Raw genomic sequence first — 18947 nt, 5'->3', positions numbered from 1 at the left:
GTTCTCATGGGTCTGGGTCTGGGTCTGGGTCCCCCAACCCAACAAAGCCCCCCCCCCCCCCCCCCCCCCCACAAGCGCCTGGGGCCCCCTCCCCCCCCTCCCCTTTGACCCGTGGGCCTCCCCCACCCCCAGGGTGAGGGGGCTGGGGAGAACCAGTGCGCTGGAACCATTGCCCTTGGCCACCCCCCCCACCCCCCGCCGTGTGCCCCTTTTTCCCCCCCCCCCATTTGCGACATTTTGCCCCCCCCCTTTCCCTCCCCTTTTTAAAGGCGCGGGGCCCCCCCATTTTTTTAACTTTTGTTTATCCCTTCAGCTCTCTGTCCCGGCATTCTTCGTCTTGTCGCAACTGTTCAGGTGGCCGACTCGTACCCACCCTGTCGCTGGACTAAGAAACCCGAACCGAACCGACCAGGCCATCTCTACCTACCTACGTACCCGTTCAAGGAACGCCTCTGCTTGACTTTACCTTTGTCCATGGGGAATAGCCCACCACCCTACGTTTCCGGATGAATCGAGTCGAGAACAGCTTTCCACCTGACCCGGTCAAACCATAAAGTCAACCCGCCAACGCATCTCGTTGCCCTGCTTCAATCTATTTCCTCCCCCGTGCCCCTCCTCGGACAACGCCCATTCACGACGACTCTACAGCCCCCAGTCGCCAACTCACTCCGCCAGCCTCGTTCACTCACCCCGTCGCCATGGCCGTCGACCCGCCCCATCAGCCGCCGCCGCCACCGCGTCCCTTGGATCCATACGCATTCACATTTGAGTCCATTCCTGACAGGAGGTCCGTGAGCAACAACTCACACCTCGAGCCAGATTCCGATGTGCGTTCACTCGTCTCCAACTCATTCTGCTGGGCATACCCCATCGACTCGGTAAACTGACATGGAACCCACAGCCCGGCTATGATGACGAGTATGAACCATGGCCCCTATTCTCCGGCTGGCTTTCTGCACCGGCCACCCCTTTCGAGGATATTTGCAATTGCTGACGCTGAGCAGAGGATCAGAATCCATCACCGACAGCATCGCCAACTTTCCTCAGCGATTTGGACGCACTTATCATGCTTACCAAGCCGGATGTACGTGCTGCTGATTCTAGTGTCCGCCCCCTTTTCTGTCGTGCTTTACTCATCTGACCTTACACAGCCTACGTTTTCCCCAATGACGATGTGGAGTGTGAGCGTCTGGAATTGCAAGGTCTTGTCATGACCGAGTTATTCGGCGGCAAGTGGTTCCTCGCCCCTTTCCCGGCCGAACGGCCACCGACCCGCATCCTTGACGTAGGTACCGGCACTGGCATCTGGGCCCTAGAGATGGGCGACAGGTTTCCCGAGGCCCGCGTCTACGGCATCGATTTGTCACCCATTCAGCCTACTGCAGTGCCATCGAATGTGCACTTTTTTGTGCAAGATGCGTGAGTTGGCACCGAACGCGCCCCAGATGCTGCTTGCGCTAACGTGCTGCGTTCAACAGGTCTGAGCAGTGGGATTGGAGGGAGCCTCTCGACTTTGTCTTTGTGCGCGGCGGTATCGGGTCCTTTGCGAATTTCAAGGAAGAGATTGTGCGCCAGGCTTTTGACAATCTGGAGCCAGGCGGCTGGTTCGAGACGCAAGACTTCAACTGCGACAGCCAGTCAGACGACGGAACCCTGCTGCCCGACAGCGCTCTCCAGCGATGGTTTGACGATATGAATGCGGCCAGCGAGATAATACACCGGCCTCTATCACAGGCTCACCTGGCAAAGAACTGGCTTGCCGAAGTCGGGTTCGTCGACATTCATGAGAAGTGCTACAAGATCCCCCTCAACGGTTGGGCTAAAGACCCCCGCTACAAGGCACTCGGCAAGCTCTGGGAACAGAACTGGATGAGCGGGCTTAGCGGATGGAGCATGTCGCTCTTCACGCAAGTCCTCGGGCGAACCCCGGAGGAGGTTGAGGTAAGACTCTTGCTGCCCGGTGCACCAATAACCCCTAGTGTGATTCGTTCGGCTGACGGTACTGCCAGGTCTCCTTGGTCGATGTGCGAAAGGACTTCAGCAACCCCTATATTCATGCCTACCAAAGGGTCTATGTTGTCTACGGCCGGAAGCCGTTTCCTCACGAGGTGGCAGGGTATACGGGCGACCACGAAATGACCTGCTGAGCGGACTGTTGAGCAGGGATTCATAACAAGTCTCGGGGAAGGACGGAAAGATCGGCCACATTGCTTTACGGGTCCTTTTGATTGAGGAAGGCGTTGCGAGGTTTCATGGCACTGGGTAGCCAGGGTGCATTGCGACAGGTCTGGCATGAATGATTCGGAATGTTTTTTTATCAACGAAAGACGGGGCACGATTGGACGGTCGGACTTGTGCTTTGGCGGACTGCTGTCAACAGCAGTCGATAGATGTCTATTACGCGGGTATTGGGGCATACCACGTGTTATTCAATTTGACCTGGGAAATGGAGATTCCGGAAAACAGGAAAAACGTCAAGTGAAAAATAGGCGCATGTTCGTAGTACGTTATGTGAAGCAATTGATTTCTCGCGAGGCAGACACTGGCAATCTGGGTTCTCTTCCCTCGGAGGGCTGATGCGGCACATCCCGACCTGACGGTACGGTACGGTACGGCACGGCAAGTGACCAACGGCAGACAGGGAAGTGAAAAAGGCCTGCCCAATCGATCAAGAAAAAAAAAACAAATCGACTTCTGGGGTGCTTGACGCCAGGGCTTGGGGGCCGCCCGGGCGAACCAACCGCTCGGGATGAACTGCGACTCGCCGTGCCAACAGACAGCGGTCTCGCTCTCGGATGGTGTGAAGAATGAGACGCAGCAGGGTGGCTGCTGTTTGTGGCTGGTGTCCTCAGACCGGGGCTGCCATGGTGTGCTTATGTAATCCTAACGTTCTCTTATCGTTGTCATGCCTCCTGCCCACAGTCCACGGCTGGCTGGCTGGCTGGCTGGCTGCCTTGAGGCCATCGCAGCATCTACGCCAGTCTGTTTTCATTCACCGCTGTCCACGACTCTTCTGTGTCTTTCTCTCTCCAGGCGCTCGGCTCTTGATTCTGTCTGCCTCCATCAGGCCCTTCACCTGAGGTCCTCGAGACCGCCAACGATGAGCGCCTACCGCGCGTGCCGGCCCCTTGCGCCCATCCTTCGAACCCCCGGCCCCGTGCCTCGATGCGTCCCCCGACCGCGATACCCCCCGACCCAAGCGACTTTGACGGCCGCACGAAGGCTCTTCTCCCACGGCCCCCGCCGGCCCTGGCTCCACAACGACGCACACGACCGCCTGCGCAGCGCGCGTCCCATCTTCACGGCCGACAATGTGCGGCGCACCGTCCGCAGCCCGCGCACGCACACGGTCGTCGTCGTCGCCGTGCTCGCGGCGGGCGGCTTCTACTTTTCGAACCTGCAGACGGTGCCCGTGTCGGGCCGGCGGCGCTTCAACTGCTTCGCCGACGAGACGGTCGCCGAGCTGAGCGCGCAGCAGGTCAGGCAGATTGAGCTCGAGGTCGAGCGCCAGGGCGGCCGCTTCCTGCCGGCGTGGGATCCCAGGACGAGGCTCGTCGAGCGGGTCATGGCCCGGCTCATTCCCGTGTCCGGCGGCGGCGCGCTGCCGCGGGACGAGCACGATGGTGCCGGGCCTGCGCCGCACGATACGTGGTGGGGCGGTGGCCAGGAGGGCGATGGGGACAAGAGCAGCAGCAGCAGCAGCAGCAGCAGCGGCGGCGGCAGCAAGGTGGACTGGGAGATCCGGGTCATCGACGACCCCAACACGATGAACGCCTTTGTGCTGCCGGGCGGCAAGGTGTTTGTGCACAGCGGGATCCTGCGGGCGACGCGGACCGAGGCCGGGCTGGCGGCGGTGCTGGGCCACGAGATTGCGCACAACATGGCGTCGCACGTCGGCGAGCGCATGAGCGGGTCGATCGGCATCAACATTCTGCTCTACAGCTTCTACGCCCTGTCGTACGCCATCCCCGGCGGCATCTTCCTCATCCACTCGCTCGGCGGCGGGCTGCTCGACATGGTGTTCTCCATGCCCATGAGCCGCATGCAGGAGAGCGAGGCCGACTACATCGGGCTCATGCTCATGGCCGAGGCGTGCTACGACCCGCGGGAGGCCGTCGGCTTTTGGCAGCGCATGGAAGCCGCCTCGCGAAGTCAGGGCGAGGAGGTGCCGGAGCTCATGAGCACGCACCCGTCGGTGAGTCGACCCCTGGGTGCTCGATTGTGTGACATGATGTTGTTTTTGTGTGATGACTGCTAACGTTCTGCTCCCCCCCTTTTTTTTCTCGCGTCGCAGAACCAACATCGTATTGAGAAGATTCAGAGCTGGCTGCCCCAGGCTCTGGAGAAGTTCCAAATCAGCGACTGTCAGGGCACGTCGGCGTTTGCGGATGCTTTCCGACGGGCTCTCGAGCGTGGCACGCAATTCCAGACCATTTACATGTGAAGGACGGCTTGAGCAGGATTGGCGTTGAAAGGGTTGGAAAGGCGCTGAATGGGTGGGATACACGGCGTTCAAGATGTACAAACTCAATTCCACCCGCACCACAATGCGATTCATTGACCCCAGCACCATGATCGACAAATGTGACCTGCCCTGGCCTTCCGCCGTGGCAAGCCTGGCCAGATGCCCTAGCAAGCCTGACCAGATGCCCTAGCAAGCCTGACCAGATGCGTCCCGGCTGGCCCGCATGATTAATGGCGACCATGTGATTGGCACCCCCAGGCCGCCAACCTCGCCCCCCCAGATGACGCATCCACAGGGGGCCCCCACACAACTGTCCTCCGCCCAGAGATGAGCCGAGGTAACTGGAAGCACGCCGTGTTCGAGTGCTGATCGACCTCATCAACACAAGCATAGCCGCGGACCAACCTAACGACATTCTGTCACTTCACTCCATTCTTCACCGCAACCAACACACTCACACACATCGATCCTCCATCAAATCCTCGGAAGAGCGATTTCACCTCATTCACCACCCTTTAGAACCCCTCAATCCCATCCCATCCCGTCCCGCCCGCGCCCCACCGTCACAATGTCCAAGTCATTCACCACCGCCGAGGTCGCCAACCACAAGACCGAGAAGGACATGTGGCTCATCGTCGAGGACGGCGTCTACGACATCACCGGTACGATTCCCCTCCCCACCGAACGACATCCCCCAGGCCAGCAGACAAGCCAGGCTAACTCGGCCGCAGCCTTCCAGGAGGAACACCCGGGCGGCGCAAAGATCCTCAAGCGCTTCGCCGGCAAGAACGCCACCAAGGCCTTCTGGAAGTACCACAACGAGCACGTCCTCGAGAAGTACGGCGGCAAGCTCAAGATTGGCACCGTCAAGGAGGCTGCCAAGCTGTGATTGTTCTCTCTCTCTCTCCCTCTCTCTCTTGTATTTTCGAGCTTGGCCGTTGGGAGCGCATTGGGAAGCTACTGGCAGGGCGAAGCTGGCATCGATTCGGATAGGGGCTCGGATGGATGGGCTACATGCAGCTACGGCTGTCATTTTGAGACGATATTGACTTTTTTTTTTTTTTTTATAATTTCGACGACAATCGCCTCACCCATCTTGGTCCTGTGTTTTGCAACCCCATGCACTTGACAGCAGACACCGCTTTTGATAAGAAAGGCACAGTTGATGCAGCGCAACACGTCGAAAGGGGACCAAAACCTCACATGGCAATACACACCACAAGACCCATCAGAATAAGCTTCACTCGGCTTCTTTATTACCCTAACCCTCCTGCGTAGCGCGAGAGGAGCCCTCGCAGCCCCCTTCCTCCGCCCTCCGCGGCGCGCCATCCAACATCAAACTTTGCCATCCAAACTCGAGGGGTATATGGTGAAGTACAGTCATGGTCGTACAAAAACAAAGCAAAGGGAGGTTTGGCGAGAATGGCCTGGTAGTATATATATACGTCGAGGGGTGGGAGAGGGAAGAGGGTTGGGTGCCTGGGTGTCAAACCCACCCGTCCTTCCATGCAGCGCAATGCAAATCACTTTCGTTCCGTCACTTCGTAACCGTTCATCCTCATAAAAATCAAGGGGCAGGCAGGCGCTCGTGCCGGTGCGTGCTCCTCGCTCAGTAGTCTCCGACACCGTCGTTGTAGCTGCCCCCGGCTGGGCTCGTCGTTCCGCTGTCGTTGGCGCTCCCGTTGCTCGACACGTAGCTCTGGTCGATTCGGAAGATCCAGTCCATCTTGTCACGTTCACTGCGAGCCGCAAAGAGCCACGTGTTGTCTGTCGCATAGATGGCGAACACGCCCGCCTGCAGCCTTTCGCTGAGCCTCTGCATCCCTCCGCTGGGTCCTCCGCCGCCGCTGCCCGTCCAGATGGTCGAGATGATCCGTCCGGATGATGTGCGCCTATGGCTCGGCCGGAAGTCCTCGCCGCCACCATGGGCATCATCTTTGGCCGTTGGCGCTGCCTTGCAACAAGCCACCACCCCTGGTTGGCTGTCGATCCCGGGAGTTCCGGAGACTGACAATGCCCACTTCGTCGCCGTCTGTGGCCGAATGAATGTGCAGGTACGGCCTTCGAAGTTCGACAAAACGCTTGACCCAGCGCGTCGAGTTGCTGTTGGGCACCAGAAGATAACCTCCCTTCAGGACCTTGGGATTCTTCGGCACCTTGATGATCGTCGTCACCAGGGTTCGTGGCGCGGCCGACTCGCTCGTGACGCCATTCGCTGGCGGGTCCGTGTTCGTCGGGCTCAGGATGCGAAGCAGAGGGTCCGGGTACCTGGTCCAAAGTTTGACGCACCGCTCCAGTAATGTCTTCTCCTGGTCCGAGAAGCCAAAATCTTCTTCAGCCGGCTCGACTGGCGCAGGCGTATCCGTACCGTCACCCTCTTGAACACCGTCCTCCATGTCTTCATCGTCGTCGACTGGTATTTGCGAGCTTTCAGGCGTATCGTTGAGAAGGTCATCATCATTCGGTCGGATCGGCTCGTCCGGGATCGAACCCACGAGAGAGACATTGTCGGCAGCCTGTTCACGCGGTTCTGGTAGACCAATCTGGTTGAGAAGAAGTTGGACTGCCCCAATCTCCGTAATGCGACGTCTCTTCTTCCTTGCTACGATGTAGTCACTCACAAGAGACACGCCACGAGGCGTCCAGGTCGTCAACTGTTCCTCTCCTTTGACGTAATCGTGCTGACTGTTCATTCTCCAGAGATCCCCAGCCCGCTTGATCGGTGCTGGACGAACCGAAAGGGTGAAGATGCCAGTTGCGGAATGGACGATCCGGATGCTCTGCCAGAGGGACGACAATATCGACGTTTGGCGCACGTATGATCGTGACATGATCTGGCAGCAGACGTTCAAGGAGAAACGCATTGGCTCCACAAACTTCTCCGACTTGATCTCCCAGGCCACTGTCATCTGCACCCGGTACTTCTCTGCTGTCACTCTGTCCAGAAGCAGAGAGTTGTGCAGACTAGAGTCCCATTGGCCTGTGAGTGTGATATCCCGCGTGCCGTTTGCGTTGTTCCGGAAGACGGGCTTCGATGCAAGTTTCAGCGTAATGTCAGGAGATGGTGTTCCCATGTCGGGAGATTTTCCGGCTTGGTCGAGCAGCTGGATTTTACCCACTCTCACAGAGTTGGCGTCATCCCAGGGCAGGGCATCTCCAGAACTGTGCGTCAGGTTGATCGTGATGCGTCGTTGCAAGCCCTGGTGAAGCTGAAAAGTTCCACCGTCCATCTCGTTGGTCTGTATGACCTCTACAGGGACATACTGGCCTTCTTCGTTGAGTTCAAGGAGCTGGATGCGTGCCAGGAGATCATGCTTTTCCTCCGTGTAGAATTGGGACTCGGCGATCCTAGCTCCCTTGGGCTTACCCTGGGCAACAGGCACGGCATCGCGCATGTCGTCCCAGCTAAGTAATTTGTCGAGATGCATCGTCGAGACTTTTGCAAACACTGCTGCCCTGAGCGTAATTGTTGATGGGCTGAACAGTGGGATCGTCATGCTGTGGACGCTCTCGAATCGGATCGGCCCTTCGTCAAAATCCTTGATCATCTGCGTTGTCGTTACTCCGTCCTCTTCGGACACACCAGGGATGAACAGCTGCGCATGCACCTCGGTGCCCTCTCGTTCGGCAAAACCGACCATTTCGTGCATAACCACGTTAAACTTGAGGGTATTCGTGGGAGCTCGAGCATGCGACGGCTCCAGCGAGAGTCTGATAATACCGATGGCATGGGATGTGTGAGGAGAAAGTACATCCAAAGCAAAGTCCTGCACTCGGCTTTCAAAGACCGCCCGCAGCGGCACATCAACTTCTCCGACCAGTGTGTACTGCGGCATACAATTCTCGACGAACGGGTTGTCGAGGCTGAGATGCTGAGCGTATTCGGGCTGATCCAGATACTGATGCATCTGACGCATCTGTCGTACACGATCATGCAGCTTCTCCACACTCCACAAATGGACGACGCTGTTCTTGTAATCGATGACTCGCACACCGATACAGGGCTTTGGTGCTTGCTCAAGGGCAACATCGTCACCCTCACCCGTGAGCCCGTTCAGGACCATGTCGTAAGACGAGCAGAGTGAGTGGCCTACATCCACAACACTGAATTGAAAGACGACATGCTCGTCGAGCTCATTGCTCATGATTTGCGCTTCCTTGAGCGTTGACGCGTGCTGGAGGACGGCCTCGGCCATCCGCACATGTCTCTTGCTCTTCCAGTGGCGGATCACTTCAGCAGCGAGCTTGAGCTCTTCCTCCGAGAGCTTTGGGCTTGCCTTTTTCCGTTTCAGGGGATCCATCTTCTCGAGCTTGTCCTCAAATTGTCGGCGCTGAACCTCGAGTTGCTTCTGCATGTCTTCTTTGAGGGTCTTCAGCTTCTCTTCCATCCGTATTTTCTCCTTCTTTATCTCTTCAACTTCGACGTTTGAAGCTTCGGCCGTCTTGAGCTGGTCCTGGTACTCTTCTCTCTGCTTCTCCAGCTGGGACTGCATCTCTTCCCGGGCTTCCCTTAGCTGGTCATCAACTGCGCCTTGCTTGGGCGTTGACGGCATCGTGAGCGCAGTGTCCAGTGAGAAATTATCGATCGTGCCCGCGGATAGGTATTTTTCCCGAATAGGATATGATGTGACGGATTCCGAGTCTTCGTCTCCATCGCGCACATTGACGCGCTCAGCTCTGGCTTTCTGGACATCCTCAAAGAGCGTATTCAGCTCCTCGTCTGTCAACGTCGTCAAGTTTTGGTTGGTGCCCAAGATGGCCTCGGCTGCCTCTCTGCGGGCAAAACTCCAATCAGAGTCTCGTCCATTGCGCGAGAAAGGTAATGGAGACTCCGGCCGACTGTCTCCAAAGTCAGAACCCGCCATACTAATGTTCCTGGTGTGACCTGGTCGAGGGCTCGCCGTGGGCGTGGGTGAAGTTCGGTCAAGGTTTTGAAGTGTGCTGGTCGCGACAGACTGGCGCAACAGGCTCTTATCGGCCCGCTCGGCCTTGGTCTCCATCGGGTTGTTGAATCTGAAGATGTGGAAATCGCCCAAGATCACGCGGTAGCCAGAATGAAGCTTCTTAGGCTCGTCAATACGCTTGCCGTTAACCATGACTGAAGCGCCTTCCCTGGGCACCACGGTGACAGTCCCGTCAGCGGCATTGTCGAACGCGCAGTGGTCGTGAAGGATCCGGGTGCCATTGAGTCGGATGTTGGCTTGGTTATCCGCATTGGTGTCCATGTTGCCAACCGTCGTGGTGCCGGGTTTGAGGTTGTACACCAAACACTCGGCCAATAGTGGATCGTCGGACAAGTTCACCAAATGGGGCATTTTCTTTGGCGTGGAAAGACCAATGAACCCCTTTTCGATGCTGATACCGAGTTCCTCGAGGGCAGCCTCACGCTCCTTGTGAACCTCTTCGGTCTTGGCCAGCTTCTGCTCCCAGGTCTGGTTCAGGTCTGTCAATAACTTTTCGCTCTGGTTCAGCTGCTCGGCAATTTCTGCTTTCGACACCTTCTTGACCGCACCGTCACTAGACGTGATCGAAACAAATTGCTTCTCCAGGGGTGTGCCTTCGGGGTAGACTTCTTCTGCGGTTACCGATGAGCCCACAGCGGCTGCGCCGCTGCTTCCGCCTCCAAGTTGACCTCGGAGCAGCGCGAGCTCCTCCTTGAGCTCCCGGATCATTCTTGCGTTTGCGTCCTCGTTGACCACCGCATGGTTCTTGATTCGCTTGGCGGAATCCGCATAACGTAGCGTACTGAGCGTTTCGTCGTAATTGATGTCTGCTGGACTGATAGCAGCAATCATGGCCGTCATACTGTTGCCACCCAGTGAGTCTTTGAGCAGCCAGGTCAACACACTGTCTCTGTACGGCACTGAGGAGCCGGTGCCCTTCTTCTTCTTTCCGGTCGAGAGATCGGCCAGCGCAGAGATGACACGGCCCAGGGATGAGAGGGACCTGTTGATCTCGGCACCCTCCTTGAGACGCGCACCCGTGGCGCCCGTTGAAGTCGCTCTTTCGGAACCAGCAAGATCCACCAGACTGATCTTGGCCACTTTTTCCATCTCCATCTTTGTTTCCACGTCCAACTTTTTCTGTGTCAGCATCAGGGTGAAAACCGCGTGGCTTCGACTAGACGTTTCGTTCATGTTCGTCGCGGCGACTGTTCGCGCCTTGTTTCCTTCGTCCATGAGGTGTTCAATCTCCTGAAAGCTGCCCACGACAAGCTTGGCTAGATCTTCGACGTAGGGTCCGGTCGACGGATGTTCTCGGACCTTGAGGTTTCCTTTGTTCGCTGGGTTGAGCAGATCGCGGACCCTTTCGTTGTAGATTTCGAGATAGGACACCTCGACGGTGCACTTGAGCGTCTTGTCCTCCTGTAGCTGCGATATCCTCCTGAACATATCTTGGCAGATATTTGGGATGATACCGATCTCTTTACCGTAGCCCATCATGGAATAAGATTTTCCGGATCCCGTCTGGCCGTACGCAAAAATACAGTTGTTGTAGCCTTGGAAGGCATTGTCCAGAAGCGGCTGGCCTAGGTCGTCGAACAGGCTGTCCTGTCCCGCATAGTGCTTGTCTTTTTTCTCAAATGACCAGTAGGACTTGTCAAACGCGAAGACTTTTGGTCCTGCATCTTTCCCAGACGTATGCGGTGAGCTCAGCACCGTCTGGTTGTCTTTCATTTCGACGATACATTTCGAGCCGCGATCCACCTCTGGTCTCGTTAGCCGTCTCAACTCGCAAGAGCTTTCGCGGCGTCGCTCGGAAGCTCGGATGCTCTGTGCTCACCTCTGCCGTTGAAAGGCCGCACTCTCACCACCACCTTGATGTTGCCACCTCCAGCTGGCGGCATGTTGACGATTGGAGTTGCGGGACCAGGCAGGCCCGCTCTCGCTCTTGCTCTCGCACACCGAGTTCGATAGGCGCGTTGCTGCTGGACGAACTGCCGAGAAAGTCTTGAAAGGTCCTCAGCGTATTTCGAGCACCATTCAGCGTCCTGGTGCTGACATTCTCCGGCGGGGACCGAACGGCGAGGGGCGAGGCGTCTCCAGGTTGTTGAGGACCCCCTAACCCAGGGCACAAGCCAACTATTTCCTTACGAGTTGCGCAGGAGTGAAGAAGCGGATGTATATTCTGTCGCCAGAGTCGGAGGGCGTTGGTGGCGCGTAGGAGATGTTGCTGGTGTTTCGGAGCTTGTCTACTCGTGATCCTGGGTAGGCTGTTCGTCTTGTTGGGTGGGCGCCGCAGTCAACAATACTTGTCAACAATCGAGATTGAACGCGTGCCAGGGGGATATTGGCTTGCCTCCAAGCTACAGGGCGCGCAGCCAGTTGGGGGAAAGTTGGGGGTAGTTCACGTGCCAATTTTGTGGGATTGGGCTAATGAGAGACGGGCAAGCGGGGGTGACGTCTGCTGACTCATCGCGGTGCTGTGAGACGGCCCGCTGTAGGTGGTGGGCTGGTGGGCTGGTGGGCAGCGACAGGTACCTTACCTTACCTAGGTACATCTAGGGGGTAGGTACTTAGTTGTACAGGGTCCTATCTGCTGTCCTCGGTGCCGTCTTGCCGTAGACCGATGGCAAGCGTCTACCTTGCTGCGGGAGACCGCCAATAGCTGCTGCTGTGAGCCTCAAGCCAGGCCCTTCATCCAATCCACCTTAGGTACCTACCCTGACAGGACAAACAAAACGACACTGGACCTATCTTACCCCTCAACACCATCTTCTCACGGCCAATGTGGCGACCTTTCATCTCACAGGGCTTCTCTGCTGTCAGAACCGCCGCAACCCTCTTTCCAGCCTTCCGAAGCCACAACTACGCCACCATGGCCAAACGCGATCCCGCTACCCTCTCCAACTACAATGAGTGGATCACCAAGCACACCACTGCCAATCTCTCCATTGATTTCAAGGAGAAGATCCTCAAGGGCAAGGTCTGCCTCGAGCTCGAGTCCTTGACAGACAGACTGAGCAAGGAGATCATTCTCGATTCAAGCTTTGTCAAGGTCTCTGGCGTCAAGGTCGACCAGGCGACCTCTCAATGGCATCTCAAGGATCGGTCCGAGCCCTTTGGCTCTCCTCTTCACGTTTCGGTGCCCGAAGGTGCCGCCAAGGGTGACGTCGTCAGGGTGGAAATCGACCTCGAGACGACGAGCAAGTGCACTGCCGTCCAGTTCCTGACGCCTGCGCAGACGTCGAACAAGAAGCACCCCTACATGTTCACGCAGTGCCAGGCCATCCATGCGCGGTCCCTTTTCCCGTGCCAGGACACTCCTGACGTCAAGTCGACCTACACGTTCAAGATCCAGTCCTCTCTTGCCGTCATTGCTAGTGGCGTCAAGGTCGAGGGCGGCGAGGAAAAGAACGGAGACGAGACCATCTATCATTTCGAGCAGACGGTCCCCATGCCCTCCTATCTCTTCGCCCTCGCTTCTGGCGACATTGCTACGGCTTCCATCGGACCCCGTAGTGTTGTAGCCTCTGGACCCGAGGAGCTCGAGGCGTGCCGTTGGGAGCTGGATGGCGTAGAGCACTTTATCGAAGTTGTTGAGAAGCTCGTGTCGCCATACGAGTGGAAGGAGTTCAACGTTCTCATCCTGCCCAGCTCATTCCCATATGGTGGCAGTAAGCTGACCCCCTTTTCTGCCCCCCCCAGTCCTCTCGCCTCGATACTCAAGCAACTGACGCAACTACTTTAAGTGGAAAACCCCGTATTCACTTACGCCACCCCGACACTGATCAGCGGTGACCGCCAGAATGTGGACGTCATCGCTCACGGTATGGCCGTAGGCCCTTCTCTTACTTTATTGGAACTGTACTGACGTTGCCAGAACTCTCGCATTCCTGGAGCGGTAACCTCGTTTCGTGCTCTGACTGGCAGCACTTCTGGCTCAACGAGGGCTGGACCATCTACCTCGAGAGGCGCATCGGCATGGCCATCCACGGCGACGCTGAGAGGGACTTTTCCGCCATCATCGGCTGGAAGGCTCTTGAAGATGCTGTTGATCTGTTTGGGCACGACCACGAGTTTACAAAGCTGGTGATTGAGCAAAAGGGCATTGATCCCGATGACGCCTTCAGCACTGTCCCCTACGAGAAGGGCTTCCACTTCCTTTACTACCTCGAGAAGCTCGTTGGTCGGGAAAGCTTTGACAAATTCATTCCCCATTACTTTACCAAATGGGCCAGGAAGTCACTTGATTCCTTCGAGTTCAAGGCCACCTTCCTCGACTTCTTTAACGGTTTGGGCGATGAGTCTATCAAGAACAAGGCAGCCTCCATCGACTGGGATACTTGGTTCTACAAGCCTGGTCTTCCTCCCAAGCCTGTATTCGACACATCTCGTGTGGATGTCTGCTACAAACTTGCGGACAACTGGAAGAGCGAGGTAAGTGCTAACATAAACACCCCCAATCAAGCCAGTGAGGGCAGACGCTAACGGGAATCAGGACTTCGAGCCCAGCCCCAAGGATGTCGAAGGCCTTACCGGTAACCAGAAGCTGGTTTTCCTGGAGGCGGTGGAAAAGTTCGGTCGGCCACTGACGCCCGAAAAGTCCCAAGCCATGGGCAAGGCGTATGCACTTGCTTCATCGCAGAATGCCGAGCTCAAGAGTGCGTACTACAAGATTGCGCTCCAGGCTAAGGACACCACTGCCTATCAAGGTGTGACCGAGCTGCTCGGCGTCGTGGGAAGGATGAAGTACGTGCGGCCGCTTTATAGGGCGCTGAACAAGGTCGACCGTGATCTCGCATTGAAGACGTTCGAGAAGAACCGTGACTTCTACCACCCTATCTGCAAGGGCATGGTTGAGAAGGACCTGGGGCTTGCTTGAAGCAAGTAGGTTTGCCGTTGATGATGGATCAAGATCTTATAATACACTACATCACAAGCTACGAAAGGCCCCAGCGCAGGGCTAGCGGACCTTGTGTTCACGATACAAGATGGCGCATCTGTGTGTACCATAGCCGCGGTGCTCTGATGTTCCTTTGCCGCGATGACAATAACGCAGTTGTCATGATTGGGCTGTAGATTGCAAATCTACATACGCTTGGCCTGGGAGTCTTGATACTGACAGATAAATGCGCGCGGCATGGCACCATCGGTGCTGCCACGAACCTGTCAGTATCATAGCACGTCTATCTCCAGCCTGTCTCTGCCACTGGCCCTGGTGCATGAGAGTCTGTTTATCTCAACAGAGTAATATTGAGCAGGGTTGGGGCAGCAGCGGACAAGACCGGCCGGACAGTTGCCACGCGAGCCATGACGAGGCGATATGTGCCAACTGTATCTTCTTTATTGTAAGCTCCTGCAAATGAGTCCAGGAGACAGCGTGCACAAGAGTAACAGAGATCGAGATGATCATTCTTTAAACTCATTCGTCAGCTCAACCGAACTGCCATGCTGCTCTCTGAGACAACCTCGATGATGGTACATTTATCAGGCAACATCTTTCAGAGAGATTGTAGGCAGACAAGATCTACATCGCTCATGTGGCACCGACTTGGCTGACTCCGTGGAAAAACGAGGGAGGCCCAGATACCACATATCGAGGAAAGCATCTCTGCAGGTCGGCCTGCCAAGGTACATATCTTGGAACTATACAGGCCCTCGAAAGACGGTCCCGGTCACTCCTAGTATCACGTTGAGCCATGTGATATTTCGCATGCAACGAGCATGGCCACAGAAACGAGACCAATTGCTTTGGTGCCTCTGACCATAGTACAAAGGTCGGTCAAAACAACTGATTCGACGACCAATACCATCATTGGTCTCTTCAAGTGCATTTCCAGTGGGACAGGCCACTCAGGATTATTTTTAACATCGCCACCTGCTTGCGAGACGCCGTTGCCGAAATTCCAAAAAGCCCAGCTCCGTCGAGGAAATGGTGCTCACAGCACATAACATGTCCCATCCGTCGTCAGGTCAGGCCAGGTATCGTACCCCGAGCAAGAGTGCCACCTAAGCCAGCCTCGCGCTCACATGTAAAATTTTCCTGAATCGCGGTCGCCGGACTGACTCAGAGATGAGGCGATGAGCGGGTTTCATGACCCTCAACACCATGGCACTTACAACTCTGCTGATGATAAAGCTTTCCTGGGCATGGCGTCTCAATCTCAATCCCCTGGGAATGCCGGATGATGCCGTTCAGGTGCGAGCCAACGCGTTCGTGAGTTCTTTCTACTACTACAGCATTCGCTGTCGACTTGCCTTGTCAAGATAGTAGGAGAATACGAGGCTCAAATGAGGGAGCCCCGCCTTACGCGATCTATCGAAAAGAAACATCCCGCCTCCCTTGCAAACGCTGACACGATACCCTCGCCGACATGTCGTCGCGTTGTACGTTGAAGCGGCAGGATATGCTCGTGCCCGCTTCTGGAACTTCCCTTCGAGGTTCAGACACATCATGTCTGCTCCATCTTCCAGTCGGGTCGGCACCAGACAGCAATCTCGCGTGTTACGAAGCTGGAAAATGACTGCATCTCCAGATCCCTGGCGGGAAACGACAACGCTTCCAGAAAGCTTCCCCCCCGCGCCGGAGATGCGCCTCCAAGCCCACTGTTCCCATTGCATCTCAATGCCCGTCCAATAATCATCATATCATCTCCGTGACGAGATAACTTCATCATTATCACATGCGACACCAAACTTCGTGAGCGATTCAGACGAGCCATTCCTTATCCAGCTGATAGTCTTCCGTGAATGGCCGGATACACTCCTGAGAGACCTGGTCGATCCTGAGAAAATCGAGCCGACCATATCGAGCGATGGGCAGCTGAACCCGCGAATGTGGCTGTGTCATCACCCGTTCGCGTTTCCTTTCCCCACACATTCAAGTTCCCCTTTGAGTAGTCAGACAATCTGCATCCACGGAGCACCGCACGCTTCGAGTATGGCCGCCTCGCGATTTGGCCCGTCTCGGTGCTCCTTCCACTCCCCATCGGTCCCATCATGGCCTGATGTTTCTACCATCCCGGCTCTACCACCACGGCGCGGCAGGTTTACCCACTCCTGTGAGAAACAGAGGGGGAAAAAAAGGTGGAAGGGGTCGTCATGGGTCCTGAGGCCCGGAGTGGCTGCGCTAGCACAGCACCAAAAAAGGGCCTTTGGGCATGTCGAAAGAAGCCATCAGAGGTCATCAGGCCAAAAATGGCGCTGCACGACGTCGGGACAAACAATGGCCCTATCATGCCTGCTTCGCGGAGGATTATCCGTGCTTTCCACGTTTCTTCCCCTTCGTCACCTCCGCGGCAAGACCCAGCGCGTCCCTCGCGCGGCGACTGACCCTGATACATGCGTAGGATCGTGAAGAACAAGTGCTCTACCCGGGGGCCCGCGCGCCGCGCACACCAGCACTGAGTTCCGGCCGAAGTCCATCGGAAGCTCCCTGGGCGGGCTTTGAGCCGGTTTTCAGCTGCACCATTTCTGGCTAAACAGGACCCTGGGTGGTGATACTTGGCGGTGCCTTGCGTCGTCTCCCCCGCATTGACAACGCATGAGGGTGTAGCATATCGTCCGAACTCCATGCCCCTGGTTTTTGGCCAGATCGCGCCGCGGTGGCGCGCAATCCGCCAGTCTGACCATCCCGGCCCAGCCACGGCGGCTGTTGCGCTTTCGAAGCTCTGAGCTCTCCTGATAAGCCAACATGGCTGCGGACGGCGCGCGATGAAGTGCAGGTCTGCAACGGAGCAAGGCGGCGTCAGGCGTTGCGGAAGGGTGTGGCGGACTTATTTTCGGCTCCGGCCCGTCACGATTGTGATGGGATTTTGGTGCAGTACAAAAGCAGCCTCCGCATCACCACTGGCGTTGAGAACCTACAGCTGGACATGTACCTCGGGCATGATGAACCGCGAGATGATAACCAGTCAGCTGCAGTACCGACGCCATGAGGCTGCTGCATGTTTCAACCTTGCACTCGTGAGGTATGTCGGCGGACATCGGAGAGAGCCTAAAGTGAAAAATATTCTGAAGACACTATACCTCTTGTCAAATCCGGAAATCTCGTCGTGGACTGTAACAACTCATTGACTCTGAACAAGTCTGTAATCCGAGACCAGAGGCCTCGATAGCAATTGTGCTGTACCACAGCCTGCCGCTCCCAACTCTCCCAACTCTCCCAAATGTCAGGTTGCTCCAGAGACACAGGTTCAGAGCTGCATGGTAGCTCTGCCAGCTCCCCTTGCCCCTCCCAAGCTTGCGCTTGGGTAGCTACTCCACAGACTGGAAGCCCGGAAATGAAGCTAACGCAGGCCCCTGTCTAGTACCGGCCGAGCGTCATCGACGGTGCTGGTCCATAGACCCAGGCAATATAGCTCAAGCGTCACGACGAACGTACGTACATGTCCAGTTCGAACTGCTCCGCGCTGCCGCTGTCGTTCGTGAACGCAACACCCGAAGCCCCAATTGTACCCAAAGGCAGCAAGGAATGGAATGAGAAGACAAACGCAGGCATACGTGCTGCACAGGCTGGCCTGATCATCAAAGGGACTGCGTTTCTTTACTTTGGCCAAAACTGGTACTGACCCCTGAAATGGTGTCCTGTACATGTCCAATTTGGACAACAACAGTCTCGTCCGACCCAAAGTTCTGCGAGTGCTGCTATTAGCTCTGACACTTGGCCGACCAAGCAAGAGACGCCTTTGATACCACGCACATGTCCCTGCGTCTGCGGGATGCTAAGGATGAGCACATCCGCTGTCAACCCACTCAATCGCTCTTACCTTCGTGCACGGGAGCTCTCCCGCATTTACCACACCCCTAACGTTACATCGCCACAGAGGGCGTCAACAGCGGTGAGACCAGAGGCTCGCAGACATCGACAAGCATGCACCTCATCACACGGGTTGCCAGACTCCGCGGCTGCCGCAAACAAGGTACACCATCGGGCAGTAGTCGCGATCCGGCCAGCATGCTCTTCGGAGTCCAGTCTCCCGCCTCAGCGTCTGTGTGAAACCTCACCTCAGTTTATTACCAAGGCAAGATAATGAATTGACCCTGGGTGCTAGGTTTGCTTGATGCAGTGCTGGCACCAAGAAGAAAATGGTGTGCGCTAGCATCGGAGGACAGATGAAACAGGTGGGCAGGGTTTTCTCAACAGCCCTCAATCACCTCACATGTTGGTTGTCGACATGGGTTGAAAATTTGCACTTTCGGGCCAAGGACCATATAACATAATAATGCCGAGCAGAACAGATTCTGCTGTATGCCAGATCGCCTGCGAACAGGTGGAAACCACATAAAAGATGGGACGGGAAACTTCCGAGTATCAGGGTCTCGGGCAGTTTCTGGAGCTTCGGTTAAGCAGTGTGTTTCACTTGACTGGTACTCGGCAGCTTGTTGTGAAAGATACTTATAAGCTGTTGAATGTGTTCATCATCTTGAGAGCTGTCCCAGAATTGCCTTCAAGGCCTCTCGTCTTTGCCTAACCGGAATTAGAATTGATGAGAGAGCAAATGCCCGAAGCCATTGAGACTTCAATTGACATCAAATGA

General features: G+C 56.3%; 5 protein-coding genes across 5 annotated transcripts; 4 read left to right on the top strand and 1 right to left on the bottom strand.

The window, feature by feature from the left end:
* Nucleotides 1–927: 927 nt before the first annotated feature.
* Nucleotides 928–2147, top strand: VDAG_00153 (uncharacterized protein; the record flags this gene model as incomplete). Its single annotated transcript, XM_009651530.1, has 4 exons — nucleotides 928–1084; nucleotides 1152–1419; nucleotides 1479–1941; nucleotides 2010–2147. 4 exons carry the CDS (start codon nucleotides 928–930, stop codon nucleotides 2145–2147), a joined length of 1026 nt encoding a protein of 341 aa, XP_009649825.1.
* Nucleotides 2148–3100: 953 nt separating this feature from the next.
* VDAG_00152 (mitochondrial metalloendopeptidase OMA1) lies at nucleotides 3101–4444 on the top strand (the record flags this gene model as incomplete). The annotated part of the gene is made up of 2 exons (XM_009651529.1): nucleotides 3101–4195; nucleotides 4295–4444. 2 exons carry the CDS (start codon nucleotides 3101–3103, stop codon nucleotides 4442–4444), a joined length of 1245 nt encoding a protein of 414 aa, XP_009649824.1.
* Nucleotides 4445–5033: 589 nt separating this feature from the next.
* VDAG_00151 (uncharacterized protein) lies at nucleotides 5034–5354 on the top strand (the record flags this gene model as incomplete). Its single annotated transcript, XM_009651528.1, has 1 exon — nucleotides 5034–5354. One exon carries the CDS (start codon nucleotides 5034–5036, stop codon nucleotides 5352–5354), a length of 321 nt encoding a protein of 106 aa, XP_009649823.1.
* Nucleotides 5355–6078: 724 nt separating this feature from the next.
* On the bottom strand, nucleotides 6079–11312 carry VDAG_00150 (kinesin-II 85 kDa subunit; the record flags this gene model as incomplete). The annotated part of the gene is made up of 2 exons (XM_009651527.1): nucleotides 6079–11174; nucleotides 11249–11312. The coding sequence occupies 2 exons, from the start codon at nucleotides 11310–11312 to the stop codon at nucleotides 6397–6399; spliced, it is 4842 nt and encodes a 1613-aa protein (XP_009649822.1). The 3' UTR covers nucleotides 6079–6396.
* Nucleotides 11313–12283: 971 nt separating this feature from the next.
* Nucleotides 12284–14343, top strand: VDAG_00149 (leukotriene A-4 hydrolase; the record flags this gene model as incomplete). The annotated part of the gene is made up of 4 exons (XM_009651526.1): nucleotides 12284–13082; nucleotides 13158–13235; nucleotides 13289–13845; nucleotides 13907–14343. 4 exons carry the CDS (start codon nucleotides 12284–12286, stop codon nucleotides 14288–14290), a joined length of 1818 nt encoding a protein of 605 aa, XP_009649821.1. The 3' UTR covers nucleotides 14291–14343.
* Nucleotides 14344–18947: the final 4604 nt, after the last annotated feature.

Source organism: Verticillium dahliae, genomic scaffold (assembly GCF_000150675.1).
Source record: "Verticillium dahliae VdLs.17 supercont1.1 genomic scaffold, whole genome shotgun sequence".
In the NCBI taxonomy this organism is placed as follows: domain Eukaryota; kingdom Fungi; phylum Ascomycota; class Sordariomycetes; order Glomerellales; family Plectosphaerellaceae; genus Verticillium; species Verticillium dahliae.
The sequence above is the reverse complement of the archived record's forward strand: the minus strand, read 5'-3'. Positions and strand labels throughout refer to the sequence as shown.